This window comes from Haemaphysalis longicornis, unplaced genomic scaffold, assembly GCF_048455015.1.
Source record: "Haemaphysalis longicornis isolate Haplotype H1 unplaced genomic scaffold, Haemaphysalis longicornis Haplotype H1 scaffold_7, whole genome shotgun sequence".
Classification (NCBI taxonomy): Eukaryota; Metazoa; Arthropoda; class Arachnida; order Ixodida; family Ixodidae; genus Haemaphysalis; species Haemaphysalis longicornis.
In genome coordinates, this window is record NW_027526422.1 from 4,223,220 (window position 1) to 4,249,028 (window position 25,809).

At 48.5% G+C, this 25,809-nt stretch overlaps 1 protein-coding gene across 2 annotated transcripts in view; it reads left to right on the forward strand.

Annotated features, from left to right (window-relative positions):
* The first annotated feature begins 4,817 nt into the window (after positions 1-4,817).
* The window catches only part of Pex2 (peroxisomal biogenesis factor 2), a 35,107-nt gene continuing 14,115 nt past the window's right edge, over positions 4,818-25,809 (forward strand). The window contains exons 1-7 of one of the 2 annotated variants that reach the window (XM_077675753.1): positions 4,818-5,021; positions 5,111-5,161; positions 5,481-5,558; positions 5,671-5,733; positions 9,417-9,614; positions 20,033-20,185; positions 23,291-23,338. In XM_077675753.1, coding sequence (XP_077531879.1) covers positions 5,117-5,161; positions 5,481-5,558; positions 5,671-5,733; positions 9,417-9,614; positions 20,033-20,185; positions 23,291-23,338 — 585 coding nt within the window. In that variant the 5' untranslated portion in view covers positions 4,818-5,021; positions 5,111-5,116. Of the gene's footprint in view, positions 5,162-5,480; positions 5,559-5,670; positions 5,734-9,416; positions 9,615-20,032; positions 20,186-23,290; positions 23,339-25,809 lie in introns of both variants that reach the window. The other variant, XM_077675752.1, reaches the window with a different exon arrangement.

Here is a 25,809-nt window from a genome sequence, read left to right on the forward strand (position 1 = left end):
TATCCTTTAGCCGGCACAAGGCAGCATTTCCTTCACAGAAAATTAGTTCTATAATTGTAATTACACTAGCTAGTTTCTAATAATTTTTTCAAACAAAGAGCACGACTACAAAGTGTAACAAAGGGAAGGGACAGCAACGACTTCCAGCTAGTGCCTTGTTTGAAACGTACGACCCATATAAATACCATGCGCTTTATAACATCAACATAGCAAAAACAGCACGACGCCATGCTGCAACTTTTCTGCTACGACCCCCATGAGCACTGCCAGCTTTCATGTCCGCAACCTCGTTAAACTTGGTTTCCCCTTGAGAACATGATTTTAGTGCTAAAGATGACAGACACACTTTACTGGTGCTTGCATCTATCAATGAAACACCAGCAAACGTCAGTTAATTTGAAATGATACGGGGTAAACTTGGAAGCTGGCACAACTAGGTGGGATGGGAGTGGCAACAAAAATCTGTGCACAATACAGCCCTGTTGTGGCATTTTTCAGCACGGCGACAGTTGTCATACCGCCCTTGTTAACCTATATTCGAATCTCCTGATACTATGGAGAGACTTGTTGCATTGGTGGCACACTGGAATTACCACTGTGTTGAACCATGGAGCCTGCCAGTTGCCATTCGAATATGCGAGTCTGCCGATGGAAACTTTTTCTGGCGACTGTTGCACTGCCCTGCAGTGCTTCATGAATTATTTCCTGCTGGCACAGCCATTCCATTCCACGCAGACAAACAAAATGCGCACAGGCCGCATGCAACAGGCATGTGTTTGTGTTGTTGTGTGGGAAGCAGGTTTGCCAACGGGTACCAGTCGGCTGCGGAGTAGCACCCAATGTATGCTTAGATGCAGATATACCTAGCGAGTCCACCTTGGTTCATTCCACAGAGGCAAAAGCAACGCTTTCTCATGTTTCTCTGACGGTGCTTTTCAATGGCCTCAACTTTGCATTGCATTAAACAACGAGACAGAGAAATATTTTATGGATTTGCGAGCAGAAGGATGTTAGGGCTTCCACCCTGTGAGAGCCGTTCTTAGTCCAAATGCACTGAAACCCACAAGCGCCGTCAAAGTCGCCCACCCCGGACTTTCACTACCGCCTTCACCATCGCTACAGTTACATCTGGATTTTTTTAATTATTAGTAACCATTAATTATTAACAGTGACTCTACATGGCTAGTCAGTGAGTGGAAGTGGTTTGGTTTGTTGGGTAAAAATCAGAACAGACTGCTTTCACTATATGTTGTGAAGTGGGCGTGACAGTGACCCTGGCTCGTCAGTGAGCAGAAGTGGTTTTGCCGGTTGGGTAAAAATCAAGCATGACTGCATTGAGGGGCAGACGAAGAGTGTGGAGCACGTCAGACATACTATTAGCCTGTGCGATCAGTGTACGTGCTTTGTGCCATTGAGAAATTTAGCAGGTATATCCTGTGTATTGTTTTTTACAAGTTTGTCCGACATAAGCGTTAAATCATTCATTCCTTTTAAAAGCAACACGAAGCCAGCAGGTGAGAAAGAAAAAGGTATGCTAGTAATACTAAAGGAAATTCAGGCTATTAGCAATGGTTCAGAACGACATGCAAACAATCTTTGCTAGCATGCACAGTAGCTGACGAAATACTGCAGGGTAACAGTAGCACATGCACACGTGATTACAAAGAGGGTTATGGCATGTACAGGTAAGTGTGTAAGCTTGATTTAGTGCTAATATGCTGCGTGCACACGTAAATAAAAATACCCTGCAAAAAAGATGAACAAGGCAACTGAGGTTAGAGCAAATAGAAACAACAACTACGCAGGGTCACCTAGATGGTATGCTTAGAATGTAGATATAACAGTTCAACACAGCACGTAGCATCTGTTATTGCTGAAGCCACTGACGCATCACCTAGCCTGTCATAAATGGGCACGATCACGTACGTTTGGCGACATCGTAAATTTTGGAGCACACGAACACAACACACACGGAAAATGCCACAGTAACCCACGACAGATATCCGGCGCATTTTTTGGCCACGCTTGTAACGACATGGATCACGGCAAGTTGAAGCGAACGAACGAAAACTCGCTGTCACTGCGACGCACCGTTGCTAGCTGATGGGGCTCTAGATTATTCACGTATACACTCCTGCAGCGACACGAATCTGGACACTTGCAAGTCGAGTACGGAGCAGTATCAAAGTATTTGCCTCGCGTTGTGATACCGACACAACACCGTGTATAACAATGACTGTGATGATAGCATCGATGACTGCGGCGCCAGCAGCTTCACACAAACAAACCTCTGGAAAACTATGACGCACCACACACATCGGTCACGTTTTGAAGGCAACACGGTGCTTCGTACTTCACTGCACATTTTGGGGCAACATTTGGTTCTGATACGTACGTATTTGATATGACAACATTGCGCTTTGCGCAAGCGCTGACCAGCACTTCGCGTTGCTGCCACGAATAGTCATCGGACTGTGAATTACTGCAGAAGATACAAGCGCGGTGACACAGGCTTGGAGCTGAACACCTCATATGAAACGAAAACACAGCGCAGCACCGCACCACTCGTGAGCGACTCCGCACAACGCCGACGCTCGTACATTCTTGCTTGCCTCGGCACCGCGCGAAGCTGGAATATTTGAAACAGGCCAACAGAACAAACTCGGAACAGACGTACCACGGAACAGACAAGCCCGTACTAGAGTGAACTCTACCCGTACGTAGGCCAGTACGGGGCCAAAATTCGCTCTTCGATGGAATTCGGCCTCTTCTCCATGCCGCTCGTCCGTAGGTCATTCGTAAAACCCGTGGTAAATCTATAAAAAGTGCTTTGTTTACACAACTTCTAGGCGAGTGTCAAATAACAAACTCGAGTTTCGCAGAGAAAAATATAATGCAAACATCTACAAAGCATGTCTATGACGTCACGGTGACTAGGTGATGTCAGGCAACTCAGGCAAAAAATAAATCTTGATACTGTAATATTAGTGTGTCACTGCCGAAAATATATGCAACACTATTTAAGTAATTGCAATTAAATGCAGTTACGCAATTTTTTTGTTGACGTACGTCACTTCCGTGGGGCGCAGCAGCCAGTTCGGGGGGAATCGGCTCAGAAGCCCCGGGTTGCAGCAGACGCAGCCTTAATGTTTCCATCTATTGCGAAGCCCAGTGCTTCAGGAAGTAGGACTTTTCCCCCAATTCTATCCGGCTGAATCTTTTGGCATCCTATTACTATGTGGTCGATTGTTTCTTTATCCCTGCCACATACAACACATGTCTCATCCTGGGACGAATATTTGCTCATGTAAGTTCGAGTTCTCAAGCAGCCAGCCCGCGCCTCAAAGAGCAACGCACTACCTTTATTGTTGTCATAAAAGTTCTCTTTCCGGATCTCTTTTTTGCTTGCTTTGTAGATTCCCAGCGATCCCTTCTTTTCCATCCTCTCTTTCCACATGAGCGTCTCTGTTTCCTTCACTTGCTTTTTAACTGCCCCCCCTTGTTTATTTGCCGCGGTCAAGGTATATTTAGTCGCCAGCTTTCGCGTCCTCTTCCGCCATTGGGTGTCCACACTTTTAAGGTACACGTACCTGTGCACTCTGGCTGCCCAGTTCTTCTCATCTAAATGTCTAAGCCGCTCCTCAAAACGTATCTTACTTTGCGCTTCCCTCGCCTCAAATGAAGCCCAACCCATATCGCCTTGTACCGCCTCATTTGTAGTCTTACTGTGAGCTCCCAGTGCTAATCTGCCGACTGCCTTTTGGTTAACCTCCAGTCCCGACAGGATATCGGACTTTAGGCATAATACGGCATTAGAGAACGTGAGCGCCGGCACCATTACCCCTTTCCAGATGCCTCGCACTACCTCGTACTTATTGTAACCCCAAAGTGCTCTATGTTTCATTACTGCTGCATTTCGTCTCCCTTTCAGTTTGAGGTGTTCTTCATGGGCATTCAGGTAGCTTTTTCCGTCATTAAGCCAGATCCCCAAGTATTTGTACTTATTTACTAATGGTATGGCCTCCTGTTGAATTCTTATTGGTGCTGTATGATCTTCCTCGTTGAACACCATGACTGCAGATTTCTGTGGGTTAAAATGTAGGTCTAGGTACGTTGCCTCATCACCACAAATGTCGGCCAGTTTTTGAAGGTCTTCCGCATTATCTGCCAGCAACACTATATCGTCCGCGTACATCAATCCCGGAATCCGTTGCTCCACCAACTCTCCATTGCTTCGGTACGACAAGTCAAAGCCTAATCCACTCTCCTCTAATCGTCTTTCCATTCCTCTAATGTACAGTGTGAACAGCAATGGCGAAAGGGGGCACCCCTGCTTTAAACCTCTTCTAATGTATACGGGCTCTGTGCCTGTACGCCCTTCCCATGTAATATGCGCCTTGTTATCCTCATATATTGCCCTTAGCAAAGCATGCCTACAGCGCCCCTAGCGCTTGCGACACGCTATGCGGCCGCTCCGGATAGTGGGCGCCTATGGGAAGCTGTGAAACTGAGTTGTTCTAATAACGTTGCCCCCCAGAGCCATTGAGACACCCCCCCTTGATTCGATGCCTGGGGAAACCCCTGCACAGGGCAGCTCCATGGCAGACCCCCATATCTCAAGCGCTGGATATGGGGGCTCCAGCACCGGTCTCTTCTTGAATTTTTGCGCCTTACGGGTGCAGTGTTGTACCTATGAAAACTTTTTTTTTATGCCATAGGGCAATGTTTCGCAAAAAAAAAAAAGAGAGAAGCATATTCTATAAAATAGTCACAACATACTCCGGTCATAGCTCCGGTGAATCTCACCACCCCCATCGGCACTGGCACTGTCAATATGGCGGCGCCCTTTTTCTTTCCTTCATAATTTCCATGGTGAATCCTGGCAAATCCTGTTTTTCCTCGACGTGAATTAGGCGGAAGTAAAATGTATTTGTAAGCATGTTAATACTTTCGAAGGTCCAAATGCTCTTTGTACATATCAGTACCTTCCCGGTTTGTGAACGAAGGCTGGAGCGCTCAGTGTACGAGCTGGTTTCCTTTTTCCCGGAGTGCACGACAGGCGTTGGTGGCCTAATATTTTCCACGGTTGCTGTGCTTTGATCCTTCTCAGTTGCCAATGTCAGTTGAAGGAAAACCTGTGGTTGGCTCTAGGGTTAGTCAGGTAAGACTCAGCTGTTTTTTCAGTAAACTTTATGCCAACTCGCACCGCACCTGCGTAGCCGCGGGGGATGGGAAGGCACCACTGGCGAAAGTATGGGTATGTGTAGTAAACAGCCCAAGGAAATATTTTTCGGAAATGCCTTGTCTTTAACCACCGTTAAAATGCACCGCAGGGTACTCTAGAGTTCATCGTAGCCCTCCATGAGTGTCATTGGACATTTGATATTAAAATATCTGGGTGCCAAAGCTTATCTGTTTTGGTGCGCGCTTAGCACGGACAGCATGGTTCATGTTGATATCCTGTCGTCTTTTTTTTCTAGCTCGATGCTGTTGAACTGGACAATGAGCTGTTTTCACTATTCAAAAGCAAGCTGAGGGATGTCTTCAAACATGCAGGTGTAAGTACGGCATGGCGCCATGGGTCATTCACTCACGTGGAAGTTGTCTGAAATAGATCGGTCGCCCCTTTTTCACACTTATTTTTGACATTTTTGTTGCGCATTCTTGCAGGGAGGTGTCTACCCGTTCTTAGAACCTGAAATCAAAGCCATCTTGAAGGCAGTTCTCTACGGTGTGAGTACACATTCTTTGCGTGGTCACTGGAAAAGGTGGGTATTGTTTGGGTAATGATGGGGCTGCCGACATCACAATCTTCTTCTGAACGCACATCAATAATGCAGCGTTCATAAAGAGCCGGTGCAGCAAGTCTGATTGACGTACAGTGGAAGCCAGGCAGTTTAACTGAATCGAAGAGGTATTCTGCTGGAACTGCACCCTAAACAAGGTCGTTCTTCTTTTATCACGGTGAACCTAGGCCCAAATGGAATCAAAAGAAAAATAATGATTGCCAGTCTATGAGAAAGTCTGGACAGGTATCAAGCTAGTGCCAGAAATAAGAAAGGAGCTTGACACTTCTAAATGCAAGCACTTTTCCCCTCATAAAACTACAGACCATTCTTCTTACACTTTTAATGATGCAGTGCTACAAACTAACATCATATAAATATTTCAGTTTTTTTACTCACATCAAATCTGTTCCAAAGTAGTGACATTAGCCAGGTAATCACCAATGTTAAGTTGAAGCTCAGGTATATAAGGTGCAATTTTTTCATGAAGTCCGCTTTTGTTAATCTTCCCTTGCATAAGTCACTATTCCATCCCCGTAGTAAGCTTAAATATTCTGTATCATCATGGGATCCCTGATTACGTCTTTAATGAATACAATAGAAGCAGTTCATAACCACGCAGCTGAGTTCATTCACCCAAACTACAAATGCTGGTCTAGTGAACTTTATTATTAGCACCTCTTGAGTTATGTGTAAAAATTTCATACTTAAGTTTTTTTTTTTTTAAGTATACCACACGAACTCGTGGTAAAAGAGTGCATCTGTCATGCTATGTTTCGTGCCATGCTTTTCCACCTATTACAGTGGAAACACCTGCCAGCAGCTTTGGTTGATAGTAAGAATTTCGAAGAATGCAAAAAGTTCTTGGAGGAGTATCTTGGTGCGGTTTCAGCTGATTGGTTTCCTTTCATTACATTTGTCTCGCTGTTGCTGTGGATTTTTTCATTTACTGTGTAATGAGAAATTACTTTGACTCTTGTATCCATCATTTTGAATTGTTTGCTTTTTTCGTTGTTGTATAACGTGGTTGATGACGTAACTGCCCTTTCTTCTTCCGTTCTTTTTCTTTGAGGGAAATAACCTGTTAAACATTGCCTTATGCTGAAGTATAGGCTGCGGCCTGTACCACTCCCCTCTTCAATGCCTTGTGGGCAATGAGGGTAAAGGAGATAGATATTGTCCCTGGTAGTTTTTATTTGTTTTCTGATTTTGTTGTTATTTTTGTTACAAAGAAAATTGTTGTGCTCTTTGAATTTATTATCGTATTATTTCCTTTTTTTTTAATCTAAAACAGTTGTGGCCACCTGTGTTTGTTTATGAATGGCAGCCATGCTTTAGTTCGATGTGGTCTTGAGAACTTTCTTTGTCCCCCAACATTCGTGAAGGTGCTTGCATGCCCAAAGCACTGTTCTTTCACTGCATGCTGCCACTGCTTTCGCAGCGCAAGAGCTGACATAGTTCTCAAATGTCTTGTCCCAGTGGTCTGTCCCCCTGGGGCCGCACCAAGTGTGGCCTGAGTCATCACTGGCAGCACTGTTCAGCCCTAGCATGGCTGGCATCCTGCCGGGGAACACATGGCAGTTTGGGACGAGAAGGGGGCAGGACCGGGCACTTGTGCATGAATGTCCAGGCTCTGTTGTGCTTGGCTCTGGGCATGGTGCACCATCGTGACCACGGAGTAAGATAAAGAGGAGCGCCGACTGTGGCCCAGAAAAAATCATTTCACAAGAAATGAGCCAGAGTAATATCGCACACTGCAACATGCACTCTAGCCTGATTCGGATTACGGTCAAGTGGTACAGCGCAAAAATCGCTCTTTCTTGGTCGCCCGCTACCCTGCCGCACGCTTGACGTTTTATGCTTCTTCTGCACACACGCAACGTTTATGTCCGCAGTCGACATAGGCATGCGGCAATGATGCATATACAGTTCCACACAAGACATTTACGGCTGCCGCCTTGCCATGAATATGGAAAGGCGCTGTCAGCGTCATTACGCGAGCAAAAAATTTCGAACGCTATCTTTGCTTCAACCCGCATCGTAACTTACGGCCCGATGTTCACTGTCACTGTGCGGTCGTGTAATCTTGTCGATGCCGCCAGCGCGTACTGCCAGATGCATTGCTGAGTAACGTGTTCTGATGACCTGGTTTGTGAAAATAAAATTGTTCTAGAATAAAGAGCAAAGCCGAATAATGACCTACATTGCGTCATAAGAAGTGCTTGCGAGCTTTCTAAAATTTTAATTTAAAATAAATTAAATTAAATTTGTAACATAGGCTGAATCTACACCTGTCTTATTATCTTATCCTGTTTATGGCGGCATCGACAGAAGTCTGCCCCCTGCATGTCGTATCTACGTGTCGTAATTAACAGCTGCACAACCTGTTGAGGGGTCGCAAGTACTCGGACATTAGAGAGGAAGGGGGAAAAGGCAAGTGATGTGTCGAAAAAGCGTGGAACGTATTGGTACTAAGTGGAGTTGTGATACGGAAACTTTTCTCGAAGCATCCCCTGTGTGCCCTGGCGTGGTTGTTTTGGCACTACTCACAACTAGCCTGAATTGATGAAAGAAGCAGCTGTTTATGCAATTCAAATCGTTCAGTCAATCTGAAACTCGGTTGCTTTCAAAAGCACCTTGCCCCAATCATCATTTTTCAAGCAACACCCGCGTTTTACGCACGCTCTGCACAAGGAGCAAGCTGCTTTTGACACTGTGGATGTAGTTCTCTGGAACGTGCTGTCGTATGCAGTTCCAAAAGAGAAGGAAAAAAAGCTAGGGGCTACACCCCCGCGTGATACGAGCAGACATACTGAAACAATTCGGCTTGTGAGCTCACTGTTTAGCATTCATTCCGACTTTGAGCCAGCAAGTTTAGTTTACAAGGGGCGAGAAGGTGGAGGGCACTTTTAAAATCGCTATTTGTTAGAACTAGTTAACTTCTGTTGGCTTTTCTAATACATGTAGCGCACAACAGAATTCCAATTTGCCAATTTACGGAACGTAGTGCCACTCGTGGCCCGAAGTGCGGAAAAGGAAGCGTTTCTCTAGCGGCCAGATGTCTGAATGTGGTCTACGTTTCGTATTCCTATTCTGCAAACAAATCCTTAACGTCACTTAATTCTGTCGGGTACTGGTCCCAGGAGGTGCTGCCGAACCAGTTTAATCAGGCCTGCAACGGACGCGAGGCTGCGCAAAATGAACTGCCTCCGAAGCAGACGACAAATTCAGCTGGAATGCGCCTCGTCGTTGCGCCCCGCGAACTGAGCAGCTCCGGAGCACGGGAATCGCTGCGCCATTTGTAGCGCCATCTACATTGTGCGCCGCGACTGAGGGACATTAAGGGCCCGTCGGAGAGAGCGAAGTCGGCGCTCCTGTTTATCTTACTCCGTGATCATGACCTCACTAATCAAGGGATGACCACATGAAACCTTGTTGGGTGAGTGGCCTGTAGAGGACGACAGTGAGGAAGAGCCTTGCCGACTGTGTGGCAAGGAGATAATCTGCCAGGAACCATTCTCAGCTTTTGTGTGGGTTGCCCAGAAGACTCGCTGTGACCTCTTGATGGTGGAACGGTTGGTTGCAATGCCATTCATGTGGAGCGCTTCAGCCGCCTGCTGTCTCGCCCAGTTCACCGTGTACGAGTGCGGGTCCACAGTGGGCCAGAGGCTGCTGGGGCTGGAGTACTTTGCCAGCGGCTCCAACCTCGACCGCATCACCAGGCGCCAGGCGTGGGCGCTCATCCTGCTGGCCGTCGGCCTGCCGTGGTTCCGGGAGCGGTGCCTCCAGCTCTGCCTGCGGCTCTGCCCCCTGCCCCTGCGCAACAGGGTTCGTGCACCCGGGGAGCTTCACGGAGGCGGCCACAGTGCCCGGCCTGCACACGAGCTTTTACTGGGGGGGGGGCCAGAACTGGCCTGTCTTTTGTCACACAGCCTGGGAGCAGCCGCAGGGCCCAAGGATGGTTTCTTGGTGGAGCTAGGATAAGAGACGCACGGTGACCTGGGGCCTGGCTCTTGTGCACACAGTGACATGCATTGCGATGGAAAGCTATCCAGCAGAAATCTCGCACAAACCTCTTCATTGTGTACAGCAGATGTACCCTGTGCTCATGCTCGTTAGCTCAGCAAGGCATGCCCTAGCTCCCGGGGAAGACCTGCATTGATGCCTTGTCTGCAGTTTGTGAGTGCAGTGCATTTAGTTTCCGGGACAGACTGCGAGGGTTGCCACTGAGTTGGCCCGCATGTCCCAAACTGCCAGGGACATGTCCCACTACCTCCCAAGAGTCCAATACGAGTCACATGGCGTGCTTTGTGCCCCCAAGAGAGTGGCCGCCTGCTGAGGTGGGCTCCACTGTGCAGCTGAGAATGGTGCCTTTGGTAGTGTTATTTTTTATTTTTATTAGGCTTGTAATTACCCCGGCTGGTCACTTCCACTGAAAATGCAAAGCTGCGTGGTGCTTTAGTGTAATGTTGGTAATGTGAGATTCAACTTTGCCGATTTTAGACTAAAAAAAATTGGCGCAGCTCGCATTAGTGGTGCTAGGCTGGAGAGACAGCAGAGCTGGTGGCCCCTCCCCTCCCATCGTCGGAGACCCGGCACCTCACAGGCATTTCCGAACTTGCCGCTGAAAGCTTTCCATGACCACGGTGAAAGTTATACAGCCCAAAAAGCTTTCAAATAGTGATGCCACCCGTAGACCTTTGATTGAAAGGAAATTTAGTGGCAGAACTCCTCACTTAGTCTGGCCGCGTCCTAGGCTTCACGTGGCTTCACCAGTGACTACAAAGCAAGGTGGTTCACAGGCACCAGCGGCATGCATGTAAAACAATGTTGTCTGTGTGAACTCACCGTGTGAGCTCAGACAATGCGATCTTCACACATGATTTTACCGCAATGTTAGAACAGCTTCGGGGGTGCAAACGTCCTAAGTTCATTTAGACCCGCACCAAAGCTCCTCTGAACATTGGGCACCGCCAGTGACTTAGACAACGTCGCTTCGTCTCCGCTGCTCCGTGCGTGAACCTACCCGAGTTGTGCAACGTCATTTAGGACAAAGAACATCAGCATACTCGCCGCTAGTTTAATCCATTCCAGGATTTCAGCTGCCTTCCTTGTATTTCGGGGCATTGTTCTGGCAGTGGACGCTTCCTTTTTGCTGCTGCTTGCTTGTACTGAGTAGCCGGGGTGCTGTAGCCAATGGCAAAATCGATGACACTGCATCGTTTGCGAGCGCACGCCTCTTAGACATTGAGTAGTACTTCTCCTCCAAGCTCCAACAAGTACCGTTTCTCACACCCGCAGTCTCAGAGAAATGCCGACTGCAAGTAGCATCATTGTCTGTGGGGGATTGCTGCAAAGCACGTATACATTCTAGGGTGTCTAGCGACCGGGAAAACAGGGAAAAGTCAGGGAATTTTGAGCCACCGGGAAAAGTCAGGAAATTGTCAGGGTATTTTTCAATCAAGTTGTACCAGTCAAGGAAAACCACTTCGGAGCCTGCCCACACAGTTTTAGAATAGGGGAAACCAGTGTTGGAGGCTCCAAAAAGGTTAGCGAACGCAACTTGTTTGTGCGCGACGAAAGCATGAACCGCATGAAACGTTTTCTGGTTTTTCTGCAAGCGAAAACGCGCTGCGCATGCCAGAAGCACGCTGACGCCGCCGCGGAAACCACCCGCACGGTGCGTGCCGAGCGGCAGGCGGCGGCACTAGCTGCGGAGTAGTACGGTAGCTCCAACGACCGCTTCTAACCGTTCTTTAAAAGGGTACTCAACGCACAAACGCTTTTCCTTGTGCAGGAAAGGAGCCACCGCAGGCACGAAATCGTCGACCGAAATACCACGCATGAATCGCATGCAAAAACTCGCCGTGCGGTTTTCGCACACACAACGCGCCTTTTTTTTTTTCAGTGAATTTTAAAAGGCAGTGCTTTTTGGAGCTAATCTTGAAAGCACTTCTTTGTTATGACATCAGGAGCCAGAATTACATAATCAAAAAGGAACATGGCATGGTTTAGGCATCGCCATGTCTTAGACATGCCTTAGGGTCACGTTGCATGTCGAGGCAGGACAATCGAGAAAAAAGAAAAAAAAGGAAAATGTGCTCGCTGAAGTGCAACTTGAAGGTTTTATCCTGCAAGATGAAATAAACTCTGTCAAGCCGTAACTGAAGGCAAGCAAACCTCAAACTGAACAAACTAATGTTAAAGTGCATTTTGAGAATGAGGCCAGTTGCAGCAAATGTGTTTTTCCCTACGATAGAATGTGTTTTCTCTATGCTTTTTATATGCTTCACGGACCATTTCCACAAAATGGCGCCCATTGTATAGGTCAGGGAATTTCAACTAAAATGGTCATGAAAAACCTGGAAAAGTCAGGGAAAGTGAATTAGGCAATTTGCTAGACACCCAGCAATAGTTCAGGATCGCAGGGAACGTTGGATAATGTCACGTTTCCTGCAAGCTGTATGCACCGGTATTGCAGTAAGTCCTTAATGAAGCATTTGCACCCCATTTTTTCGTCACGCAAGCATGAAATCTCACTTGTGTATGGGCTCACCAGCTACCGCGACACACATTCACCTCGGTTTAGTGTTTCATACCTTCTTTTGATTGTTACTGACTCAAAACACCTGCCCAGAACACGTTGAAACACTGCGGCAAGCGCCAATGCTTTCGCATAACTTTTTCCAAATTATCGTCTGCTTCATCGGCTGGCGGAACCGGCCATGCCGCGGCGGGCAGACCATAGTGCTTCATACAATAACAACTGGAGGCACTGGCGTCATTGCGAACACCGAAGCAACGCTTATGCTTCGATGGGGATGACGGGTAGTTCTGGAATCGAAATGCACAGGATCACAGTGTGCCTATGGCTGCGCAAATTGTGTTTTTTGACAAAAAGCTCTTATTGCCCGGTTCGCTGTTTACAAATGACATGGCGAACAAGAAAGTTAGGCACCAAAAACTTGTTTTGTATGAAATAAAACGCCGTGTTCAAATAAAAAGCAGGCACACAGTCGAGGAGGTTTGTGGAGTAGTCTTTCCATTTGCCGCCAACTGCAGCAGGACACAGAATTCTTCAAAAACTATTTGTAAAAGTTTCGGCGCTTGTAGTTTTTAATACTAGGAAAAGTTTTGTGCTCCTAAAAAGTAAAACTGATTACCTTTGGAGAAGTTATTCTAGCCTGAATTGGTGACATTCATCAAGCCGTGTTCCTATCAGCCACCGGTACTGCTGCCAGGGAATTATACACATCCTTATAGCACCCGCCCGACACCCCCCAGGAGGATTTCGACATTCCTCCAAATTCGAAATTCTGGATAAACTTCTGACTGCCGGTCTACGCCGTAGGAGCCAACGTTTGCGCGAAAAGTGTGGCTGTTCCAAGCAGTTCGCAACCGTCGTCCGCTTCTATAATATATTGCTCTTCCGAATGAACAGCGCCGCAACTCCTAATTCGCAGGCAGCTTCGCTGCATACAGCGTCATCATTTGTGTTTTTGTGCTTGCTGTGGTGGCAATGAATTCATAACCTACCCAATTCGCAGCTTTAGTTACGAAACATTTCCACTTAGGGCGGCGTCAGTGTGCGTGCGGCATTCAGTTCAAGGAGAAACGTATTTGTGCACGCTTCTTCCAAGAATAGGCAAATGCATTCATGCAAGTCCAAAATGAAAACGAAACTGGCCGCACAATTCAATCCATAATAACTTCCACAAGCCATCTGAGTGCCAATCTGAATCGGGAACTACCCATTACGCCCATCGTGGCGGACAATTGCAGTGCCAGATTCCTCTCTAGTTGTTATGGTATGAAACTTTATGGGCAGACATAGAGCAAATGACCGGTTATGAAAGCTGTTGAGAAGGCTCGATAAGAAGCCGAAAAAGTCCGAACGCCTCCGAGTGGTTGGCGCTCGGGCAGCTTTTCTTCTCTGCCGCTAGAGGACGCTGCAGTCAACAGTCTCAGCGGCGTCTGTTTGGCGGCTTTATCAGAACGACGAGTAAACGTTTGTTTTGCAAGGTGTGTCCTCACCTAATAGTATATCTTACACCGTGTCCATGGCTGGCAGGCCCGGATTGTTTTGTCCGCAGGCTTTCACATCTCTCCCAAAGCTGGCTGCATTAGCATGTGCTAGAACCTGCAGCCAAGTCGAAAGCCAACGCCCGCACTACGAACCCAAAGGAAAGGCTGCGCGCCCGCAATGCGATGATAGCTCAATCAGATAGAAGGCGGTTTCATAACACGAGGGGCCGATGTTCGATTCCAATCCTGGGAAGCATTTCTTTTTTCTTTCCAACTGGCTAGACACGTTGTTGTTCCCCGGCGCTGCTAACCCCCTACCCCTCGGGCCTTTGGGGTGGCCCAGTGGTTAGGGTGCCGGTGTGACAGCGTGAAGGCCCCGGGTTCGATTCCCGGGACCTCCCTAACCACATTTTTTTTACTTCAGGCTTCGAGGTTTCTTGGTGCTACAGGTGGACAAAACTCAGCCTGCACAGCTCTGCTGTTCATAGCAGCTGAAATGCTTACTAACCATACTTCAACTCCACCACTGCCACAGGCATTTTTCAAAGGGGCACTATGTACAGTGCCAAAGTTACGTTGGCCTGTGCTTCACTTTTGTACTTTGATAATGATGTGCATTGTGTAAAGTAGTTCATGGTCATGTATGCAAAAGACGTAATGTGTGGGCAACCATTGCAAAGGCGTTAATTTTACTGCTTGTGTGAGGTGAGAAGGAACAAATTGAAGAAAATATCATAGAAGGGAAGCTCTTGTTGCTGCTTATGTTTGCGATTGCGAGTCATAAATCCAGGAGTATTTGCAATTTGGACAAGACTAACGGGATGCAGCTGCTATTAACCCTTTGAGGGTCGAATTTTTTCGTCAAGGGCGACCCCGCAGGGTCGATTTCTTTTATTGCTGAATTAAATTCTTCGGATGAATCTATTTCGAGAAAAAATTATCATAATTTTTTTAGGGTGACCATAAAGTGACAAAAAAATTGTTTGTGTTGTTACATACATGTGGTTTTTCATGAGTAACACAAGAAAAATTCTAAATAAAAACGAGAGAGTCACAAGCCGGCACCTTTTGAGTGAATCAAAATCACATAGACATCAATTTCGCGGGCGCAAAAAGCGAGAAGCACCCGGGGGACGATACCAAAACCAGCCACTGCGCCCGCACGCACGCACGGCCGGAAGCGGGAGCGATAGACGGCGTACCACTCATAAAAAATACAAAAAAAAGGAGAAAAGGGCCTCATCAGTTCCACAGGCGCCCTTGGTCGGTGGCAGGCGCAAGAAGCGAGAGGCGCCCTGTGGGCATAAGGGGCCTAAGGTGGGCGATACCAGAGTCCTTCAATGCCTTTCTGGTCATGAAACTTCGCCATCACGCTATGGGAGAGCTTCGTACGCTGCCGCGCCGCGGCGCTGGTGTTGATCGGAGGGCAGCTGGCGGCAGAGGTCAGCAGACTCACTCATGAGTCCGCTCACTCAGACTCATTTGGACTCAAACTCACACGTGAGTTTGAGTTTGAGTGAGCGCGAGGCTAGTGTGGCATGGTGAGTTTGCGCCCGACTGAGTTTGAGTACGCCTGAGACCGAGTGAGTTCTGAGTACATTTTTAGTTTTGTGTACATTTTGAGTTTTGAGTACATTTTGAGTTTGAGTACATTTTGAGTTTTGAATACACTCTGAGTTTGAGTACATTTTGAGTTCTGAGTATGTATGAGTTTTGAGTCTATTTTGAGTTCTGAGTACATAGCAGCTGTGGTTGGCGGTCAAGTTTCATATGTCCCTTTGGGCTCGCAATTCAGGTTAGCTGCGGGTACAGCTGCATTCACGAAGCGCATGATCAGTAGGTGGAGGGGGGGGGTAGCATTTCGGCTGGCGTACCCACAAATTTTCCCGCCATTTTTCGCGGGGCTACCATGGTTGCCAGACCAGGACTGCCTTCTGTTAGCTCGCATCATACATTCGCGGGTACTACAAGCGTATTGGGGCCCGCAAAGGTTGTGGATCGGTCAGCCCGCTCTGGTTACCAAACCCTTCCGCGCTCGCGCCGCAGGCTCGGGCCTCGAGCCCGGGTTTGTTTTTTTTCTCTTCGTCTCCACTGTTTCCTAGCCCACTGTTTCCTGTCCACTGTTTCCTAGCCTTGCGTGGAAATTGCAAACTGGGAGAGAGGAAAATATGTCCTACCTCTATAAAAAAGGAAAGGTGTTAAAGGGGTCCTGAAATACCTTCCGCCGATGCATGGATGTACATGTAACCAAATACGACAATGTATTAGCAATCTCCTCCCGCAAGAATTTTGTTAAAGCGATGAGTATTAGCTGAGAAATCGTAAATCAAAAACCGCGCATTATCGTCGCGCCGCGTTTCCTCCTCTTTTCAACTGTTGACGGCGCGCGAGCACTCCCTCCCATGATGCTGCGCTAGTCAGCGGTGACGTACTTCCGCATTACGCTCCTCCGACTGCCGTCTGCTACGGGCAAGTTTTGTTGACACCATGAATTCCGCACTCCGCTCAAGGATGGATAAGCGAACGAAAAATCTGGCCGCATGTGTGCGATGGCCTGGCCTTGCCCTTTCGCGGTGTGCGTTGCTGCAGTGCAGCACGTGACTTTTAATCGGCGGCGAACTCGCAGCCGCTGGGGAGGATCTTGTGCTCGGTCCCTTTCATGCACCGCGCACTGTTTATCCAAAAAGCATCGTATCAGATGTGGCCCCGCTGGTGCCGGGTCTTATTTTGCGGTGGTGGTAATTCCTGCCGGCGCCATGTGAAAAGGACATTTTAAACCGATACAGAACCCGTGCACAAAACGCTTCAATCATGTGACCAGTTCAGCTTGGGGCGACGCGTGGTGGAGAGCGGCAACGTTGGCAAAACATGCTCCAGCGCGGCTCTGAGCTTTCTAGCGCTGGAGCGAGCGCCTTTCTTTGACGATCTCAAACATCGGTTGCCTTGGCAACAAGGCACAAACCGCCCCAGAAGTCAGTTACGGTTGCGTGATCCCGGTTCAACTCGGGGCCCCACCTCGCGATATGTGGGCACTGCAGGCGTACCACTCACTCTCATTAGGAAGTGTGAGATGCGTTTGGCATTACAGGAGGCGATGGTGTGTGTGTTGTGGACGCCTTTGTTTCGCGATGAAATGCGACGTTGTGCTTCTGCGGGTGGATAGTGCTTCCCGTGGTCTGGATTATCTTTCTCGAGCGACGTACGACTCAACCTCGCATGGGGTATGTGCAGTGTGCGTGGCTAAAAGCCATCTCGGCTTGCGCGCCAGAGTTGAGTGACTTGCTGTTCGTCCCCGCAAACCGCGCGCGAGGTGAGTGCCGAATTTACGACGGGCAGGAGGAGGCAACCCATCGTCTGTCAATCGCGGTTCAGACTTGCAACGCATGTTGTGACGTTGTGTTCGTTCGAAACGCATCTCTGGATTGTTTTGAAGTGGAAAAAAATGTATCCGTCAAACCCGGGCATTCGGCTCAGGGAGTTCTCTGCGATTGCACGAAAGAAGTGCCACGGGGCTTCAACGCTTTCTTTATGGAACGTACTCCGGTAAGAGAATATCCATGTCGTGTTATGGCCGTGTTGCATTCAATACAAACGGTTAAGCGTTTGTTTTACACTTGTTTCGTTTGTCGTAAAATGCCCAAGCACTCCGGCACTCCGCTGGCAGATCAGCCGGCGAGTCGACGCTGAGCAGACGACTCATCTCTTTGCCGGAAGTGCGTGAAAAAGCCGCCCAATAGCAGGATGTCTAGCTCATGACGAACATCTGGGAATCGATGATGTAGATATGTGAAGATGGCGGCGTCCAAAAACACGAAGGAAAGGGTGAGAAAAAAGCGACAAACTTTGCAACAAAAGTGTGAGCTTTCCGCTGCGCGTAAAAGAGTAATACTTGGCCCAGATGACCTTGACGACCCAATCTAACGATTGCGCTACTTCATTTAGTGTGCTCAAAATGCCTTTTAGGGCCCCTTTAAACGCCAACTGCACTCAAAATTTCAACCTCTTGAAAATGTTATTTCCGTATGGTCTGTCTAAGAAGACTGCAAAATACAAAATATGACAGCTGAAATACGTATATCCACAGCGCAAAGGACCATCAAAAATCTGAGATTTTGAAACAGAAATTGAGAAGGGCGCGGCCATAACGGCCAAGCTGATGGCTGCACGCAGCCGGCTGGCCGGAGCAAAGCACTGCTTCACCCCCACTGCAGCGCTAGGAGAAGCGCACCCAGTGGAGCTCGGCTGCTTCTCCTGGCTGGCCCGCAGGAAAAAAGTGCACGGCCAGCTGGAATGTCACTTCTGCTTTATGGCTGCTTGCACGATCCACCGGCAGGTGCAGCGGCGCCTGCGACGGAGCTATTTTAAGCGTCTCTAATTAACAACGCATTCCACGGGGCTACGGGTCATGTCCCAGTTGGATTGGTGGTACGTACTGTACGTTCAAAGAAAATTTGGCCGAGGTGAAATTCGAGTGCACTTGGCCTTTGTTGAACCCCTAAAGTGATGCAAGGAAAAAATTAAGCTTAAGATGTTTGCGAGAAAATTACTTAGGTCTTCTTCGACATGCGAAGTGCACGCTGTCAATGTCGAGTTCTTTGGACAGCACTCCACTTGGGCAACCGTTTTTGAAATTTCACCTTGCACCTTGGCCAGTAGTGATAGCAACTGGGATAGAAAGTGGTAGCCCCATAAAATGCCTGGTTGAGTTGCCTTTAAAGTAGCTCTCGCCAAGCAGCCATGAAGCAGAAGCGACATTGCTGCTGGACTGGTCGGCCAGCCAGCCCGGCAGCGGGAGAGTCCGTTGAGGTGCATTCATTCAGCTCACGTGTCGCACGGCTGCTGCACGTGCACCAAGTGGGAGGCTGGCGTCTCTCGCTGGCTGCAACGTCCCGGGTTTGGTGTTGTCGGTTCTCACTGGTTACTTGTGGCGTGCATGCGCGTATTCAGCTGTCGTATTTTGTACCTTGCAGCTTTCTAGTTAGACTATACATAAATGGTGTTCTCAAGAGGCCAAAATTTTCACCGCAGTTGGCCACTAAGTTGCGTGTGAATTTTATAGCTATTTGAACGGGATGTGCAGGGAGTCTTCCAGAAAAAGCATGCATTCTTTCCCTCCGAATAGTCAGTTGAATAGCACCTGTAGCTGCTGCAATGCTTATATCCAGATGTCCAACTTGGAACAAGTGCTGGACTTTGTTTGGGGGCAGACTCAGGCAAAAGAAAGGGAAAGCAGGGTAAGGACACAACAGAAAGGAAAAAAAATCCACCATCTTCCACGAGGGGAACCCTGGGGTGATGCAAGGCATCTCACAGGGTTCAATTCGCGTTTCCGTTATGTTGGTTACCCAAATGTGGTTGAAGTGTAGCGAACCTTAAATGATGCTCAATCACTCGTACATTTCCAATTACGCGGTAGCAGGCATGTTAGTGTCCATTTCAACTCATCGGAGCAGCAGTCGGAGCAGTAGCAGCAAGAGCGACTGACGGAGCGACTGAGGAGCGCGCTGTAGATACCGCGATTATATAGCTGCTCTGCGAGAGAGAGTGATGAGAGAGAGACACGCATGCGCACTAACGCACAGCTGGCATGGCAAGGAGAACGTGCTAACGCAGCTGGCGGGCGAGGGGAAAGGAGGAGGGTTGCGGACGGACTGAGAGAGAGACACGCATGCGCACTAACCCACAGCTGGCATGGCGAGGAGAACGTGCTAACGCAGCTGGAGGGCGAGGAGAAAGGAGGAGGGTTGCGGACGGACGCCGGATGGATGGAGGGACAGGCCAAGTGTAAGAGATGCCTTGCATCTAAAACAAAGTTGGAACAAGAGGGTCGGGTGCTTGCTGTACTGTCTCTCTCTTTTCTGTACAGGCAATGCCAATGCCTGATTGTTGGGTTGCAGACATCAGGGGCACATGAGCTTGCTGCACTGCTTGCAACAAAAAGAGAATTACCTGCAGCCTTTATTTGATTACATGTAGAGTCACTGGCCCTGAGGATGTTTGGTTGAATACAGTGCCATTTTTTGAGGGAATAGTGGCTGAAACATGCCCCTATTTTGGCTGTCCCACCAAATGCCCATGGGGTTTTCCCCTGTAAACAGCCTGTTCCTGCGAATCAAACTGAGACAGGCTGCTCCCGTGTTGTGCTGAGAATCAGACTTTGAAAAGGAACACAGGGAAGTGACGCGAAATGGCAAGGCGCAGCTTTCGCTCCTTCACTGCAGGTGGAGCGTGGCGTCGGCCACCTGGAGAGGGCCGTTCGGGCGGCCTCTGTGGCCAACTTTGTTCTGTTCCTGGTCCGGGGCAGCTGCTGCTCCCTCAGCGACAGGCTGGTGGGGGTGGTCAACGGCCATGGGTCGAGGCCCATGCTTCGGGAGGTGAGTTGGACGGCACCCTGCTTCACTTGGACCCCTGGTGTGCCACACAGGGGCTGGCAGGGCTTCACCGCAAGCAAGAGGTTCTGCCCATTACTGTGGCTTGGGGGCTGGTTCTCTGCGCGCTGCGCAAAACACACAAGTAGTGGCTTCCTTCTCCCCATCCGATTGGGGCGTTACTGTTATCTTGAAGACAGAAGTGCAAGCACCTAAAAACGAACGGAAGAAAAAGAACTTGCTGCTATTGCTGGGCATGCAGAATTTGCAAAACATGAGCGTCTTTACTCATGACATTTCAAGTTTATCTCACAGGTAAAGAGTGCACCGTGGCTATGGCAGATCGACAGCAACGTGTAATGAAAACTTCTCTGTAAACCTGACACAATTAGATGCAAACATTTCTGCAAAAGCCCCATCAGTGATGTTTTGCTTCATTTGTGATGGTAATAGTGCAGCCCTATGCACTAGAAGGATTTGGCTACCCTCACAGCCCCCTTTGTGGGTGGGGCTTGGCTATTCTATCCGCACGGCCTGTCCACTGCCCAGATGATGGGCGGCAGGGAGCCCTCAATGAAAATTGGCCATGAGGAAAGGTGTTGTGGGACGAATGCGACAGCACTCCTCCGAGCTTTCGGTGCAGGCTTCAGCGAGAGCGGGGGCGCTGTTGGTCGCACCCGATTTATTCACAGGCGCAGCATGGCTGTTGTAGCTTAAAGGGGCACTGACACAAAATTTTGAAGGCGAGATAACTTCGGAGATAGATTGGTGGGAACACATATACATCATCTGCAAAATATCAGCGGCGAATACAGCCTAGATCATATTTAAAATCAATTTTAAAGTGTGCGAAACGCAACCGAGCAGCCAGCAGAGGACCACGCGCAATCGACATCCCGAGGATATCGTGTAAATAAACAACATCCAAACACGTCACGAGTTTGTGTTTGCCGCTTCCGCACTGCCGGCATTTTTCGCCGGCTCGCCCGGCTCGCCCGGCTCGCCCGGCTCGCCCGGCTCGCCGCTCCAATCGGAGGGCCGGAGGGCGGAGCTTCTGCTCTCGAGAACGAACGACCCGATCGTTGGCGGCGGAGGCGCCGTGATTTCGTCAGCTCATGGGGCAGCTGGCCGCTACCAAAGTTCTACAGCGATTCCAGGAACTCTGTTTCTATTACTGTTTATTACCATTGGATGCGAAAACGTGCCGGAGGCACGAAAAGCCCACTGAGCTAGCCGCACGGTCGCTGTGCAGGCGGCGGGCACGGCCGCGAAGTGGCCCAGGCTGGCGCAGGTAGCTCGAGTGATAGCTTTTTACCGCTGCACGAAATTGTCCCCAAGTCCCGACCATGGTGGCTTACATGAGAAAGAAGTTAATGATGCGATGGCGGGTTGCATTAAAAATTGTCATCTGCACCGCTTACGAGAGCGGCACTCGAATATCCGCCACAGTGCTAAGCCGAACACATCTGTAGGCGGACCTGTAGGCAGACGGGCCGGCTGCTTCCAGCGCGCGTCTTGCCACCTACCGTCTCGAGCGTCGCGCGTTGTTCTTTAGCCGCGGTAGCATTTGCACTCGCAGTGCCTGCATCACATTCACGGTCGCTTTTTAATTAAGCGCCTCACGAGATCAGTACGTGGGGGCATTCGCAGAAACTGCCGTCTATGCGGATTCGACAGTGCTACGGCGGCTCTGCTCTGTGATATCCCTCCGACGGTCACGTGGTCAGCTTTGTTCACACAAAATCCACAAAATCCATCGTTTCGCGGCACTCGCTGAAACCAAAACTGCGACTGGCCGCATTTAAAATGCCTCCAAATAAACAACTGTCGCACGCTGAAGCAAATGAGGTTTCTACAGGTTATAAGTAGGTCACTAGCTACTTATCGCAACAAAAAAAACAAGATGCAAAATTTTTGTGTCAGTGCCCCTTTAAATGAGTGCAACCAATTCTTTCCCGCTTGCCGACGACATTGTACTGTAAGCAGTCCTTTGGATGTGTGCATGATTTGTGGTTTGTGATACCAGGGCCACTGTGCATGTGGTTCTGTGCCATGTGCATTCGCTAGTTGTACTATGGCAGTCACATTTAGAACTTGGGATCACCAAGCTGTTGCTACTACCAGTGCGGAAACAGCACATTTTCTTTTTTTTCTGTACCATGAGTTATTCATGCAGTGAAGCAAGAATAAATTGGTGCTCTTTCCTATGATGTGCATCACTATTCTGCAGTCCGAGTCATCATTACGATCTGCAGAAAGCATCTCTGCAGCATAGCCATAGCCAGGAGCAGAACTCTCTAAAATGACGGCCGTCATTTTGAAGCGACGCGGTGTTGGCATGCAAATGCATGTATTCTTGGGTTTGGGTTTGCTTGCATTTTGTTTACATGGTTTTCACCTACCCCCTGGTAGATCATGCAATCTTTGTTTACCCCTCCAAGCAAGGCACTACAACAGTTCCTGCCTTGTGAGGGAATAAGTACTGTGAACATGTGTTTGATGATGCAATGCGGGCAACACCACTTGTGGCGGCACAGTGGAGCAGTGTTGCAGTTCGGAGAGACGCCTTCCCTGTTCCCAAAGTTGGCAGTGAGGCCTGAAGCATGAAATGGTGGCTGGTGCATTAGGCCGGGACTAGCGTCACTAAATAAAGGCTTTTAGAGTATCGTCGTACTTTTCTCTCATTGTTATGTGCTGCCAGGATTTTCATTGGTCAGTCGGCACCACGTGATAATTGTTTACATACAGGCGCGGCCATTGTGTTTCTGGGCACCTCTCCTCTCTCTCTCTCTCTGCTGCGCGGATGCTAGAGCAGCCAGTTGCACTCTGCCCGTCACAACCGGCGGTGGTTTCGTTGGGAGAGATGGCAACACTACAAGCCAGAAACAAAATGGCCCCCAGACGCTTCCGGGTGCACAAAGTGGCGGTACTCTTAAGCATAGCTTATTTAGTGACGCTAGCCGGTACCTTGCAGCACCAATTAGGCTCCATGGCGTGGCCTATGGGCCTCGTGTTTGATATTTTGAAGTTCTAAGCTTGAGGCAACAGTTTGCAAAGCTATAGTGTTGGAAAGCAGTGCTCCGGTGTTGAATATGTGCTCCCCCTTTGCAGGTTCAGTTCGACTGTATGAACCGAGAACTGCTGTGGCATGGCTTTGCGGTAAGTCATGTGGAATGGCTCCCAATCTTGTGGCATGTGGGCTTGGCACTTGGCCTTCTAGCTCTTGACACGCGACTGCAAGAGCAGCAGACATGCTGCTGTGCAGATAGAAAATCTTGGTGGAGCTGTGTTGCTTGACATGGCCATGGCTTTTGTCGAGGCTCTTTGTAACAGCTAACCTTCAGAATGCTGTCGATAGGCCTTGTTGCTTGCACCTGTAGTGCCTGAGAACCCCTGGTTTGCATGTTTGACTGCGACCTTTTCATTGTCGGGCCTCAGGGTTAGGCAGGGACAAGGGGAAAGTGGATTGATTTTGATGGAAATCTGCACTTGAAATGCATCACACTTTAAGGAAGGACTGCAGGTTAATTTATGCCACCTGGAATTCTTTAACATGACCTTTCCCTCGTACACATCGACATTTTGTTTTTTTGTTCCCATTGAAAAAACAGATTCTCCACGGATATCCACACTTGCTCCAGTGTCTCCATCGCTAGAACAGTGGCCCTCAATTAAACTTATGGCTACGGCATCGCCCCGTATTATTTTATTGCCGCCCAGCTTTCATTATGTTACATACACATTTATGTTGATCAATGGTTTGGGTGCCCAGGCAAGCACTCCTGAACCCTCAGCAATGGCTCAGTGGCTAAGGCATTGTGCTGCTGAGCACGAGGACGCGGGTTCGGTTCCTGGTCGCGCTTTTCTGATGGAGGCGAAAAACAAAAACGCCCCATGTGTTTGAGATTTCGGCGCACGTTAAAGATTCCCAGGGGGTCAAAATTAATCCGTACCCCTCCACTTCAGCAAGCCTCATCGCCTGCGTTGCGTCAGCGCGTTAAACCCCACTATCAATCAATCAATCAATCAATCAATCAATCAAGGGCTCCTGAACTCTTGATTCCAAAAATGCTCTTGAGAGTGACGCTTTGCAGAGCCACCATCGTCCAGAGGGCGGTTGTTGGCCCTGTGCAGTGCTCACCGTGAAGTGCCCGTGCTGCTCACTTGCTGTCCATCACCTGTCTTTGCTTGAGACCACAAGCAAAACAATTTCCAGAGGAAGCAAACATGATAGGAACAGGGCACCAGGCGGCAAATGTAGCACTCCGCATGGTAGGATAAAGGTTGAGTGCACCTATAAAAAATTGGCCGCGTATCTGCTCCTTTCATTGCAAATGTCGACAAAAGACGATAGTCCTTATCGATTTTTGCCAAGTAAATGCCTCCCTTCGCTCTCCCGCTCACCTCTCATGTTGTTCCTCTTGCGTTGCGCTCCTCCCAAGGTAAAGACGCCAAAGGTTGCGTAAATCATTTTAAATTTACCGCCTTCCACTGCTCCCGGCCCGGTGTCTCGATGCCAACGCTGCCGTACAGCGGAGACGCGCATGAATTGAGGCGCCCTACTTCAATGCTTATAGTACTGCATTTCCCTAGTCCACATGCATTCCAAGCAGAACGTGGAGTCTATCTAGTGGAACCTTTCGTAACTGTTGCAGCTTCATTTCTTAAAATGGCGCCAGAAGCTATAGTGGCGCGGGCGACAGCAGGCGATGACGGAGTGAATTTTTTTTCTGTAGTAGATGTAGTATTTCATTTCGCAAAAATCAGGCATCTATGATTTTTTATAAAAGAACACTGCTAATATTACTTCTTATTAATTTGTTGTCTTATATCTGTGTAATGTCTTGTTTTTCTTCAACAATGCTGACAAGTATAAACATTACACCGAACGTAGGCGGGTAGATTTAGCTGTGGCTATATAAGACTATTGCGCAGGCCTTGTTTTACTTGGGCCGGGTGGCTGAATCGAGTCACAGACAGACAGACAGACAGACAGACATATAGACAGACCAAAATTTCTGGGTTTAAGTAGCCCAAGAAAGACTATCGTCTTTAATAACCAAGGTAGTGTCTATTATCCCGGCAACCGTGAGAATTACTGTCAGGAATTTCTCACAGCAGTCGCCCCTGATCGGCTAAGCACGCCTTGGGAGATTTTAAGGAGCAAATACTTCCTAAAAACTCGTTCTTACAGATGCTGCTGTGGCGCTGTGTTATAGCACTTGATTTTAAATGAGAAGGCTCAGGTTTGAGTCCAGCATGGCCAAAGTTTATATCTTCTTTTTTTTTATCTTTCGAAAATTTTGAAGTTTTCGCTCATAGTGATTTTGTTAATGATTTTTTATCCTGGTTATTAATGCATCAGAAGATCGACGCACAGGACTTCTAGAATAGGTTGGATTAGGATAAATATAGATTGTATTATGTGTCGTTGGGCTGGGTTATGCTAGGATTGTTGCAGTCGGGCTGGATTTGGGTGGGTTATGATACGTTAGATTGGGTTACGTTAGGTCAGGTTTTGTTAGGTTATGTTGGGAGGTAATATTATTCAGCGAATTTTAGGCCAGCCAGCATTTATGGAAACTGCCATGAGAATTTCCAGGAGGTAATTCTCACAGTTGCCGTGAGAT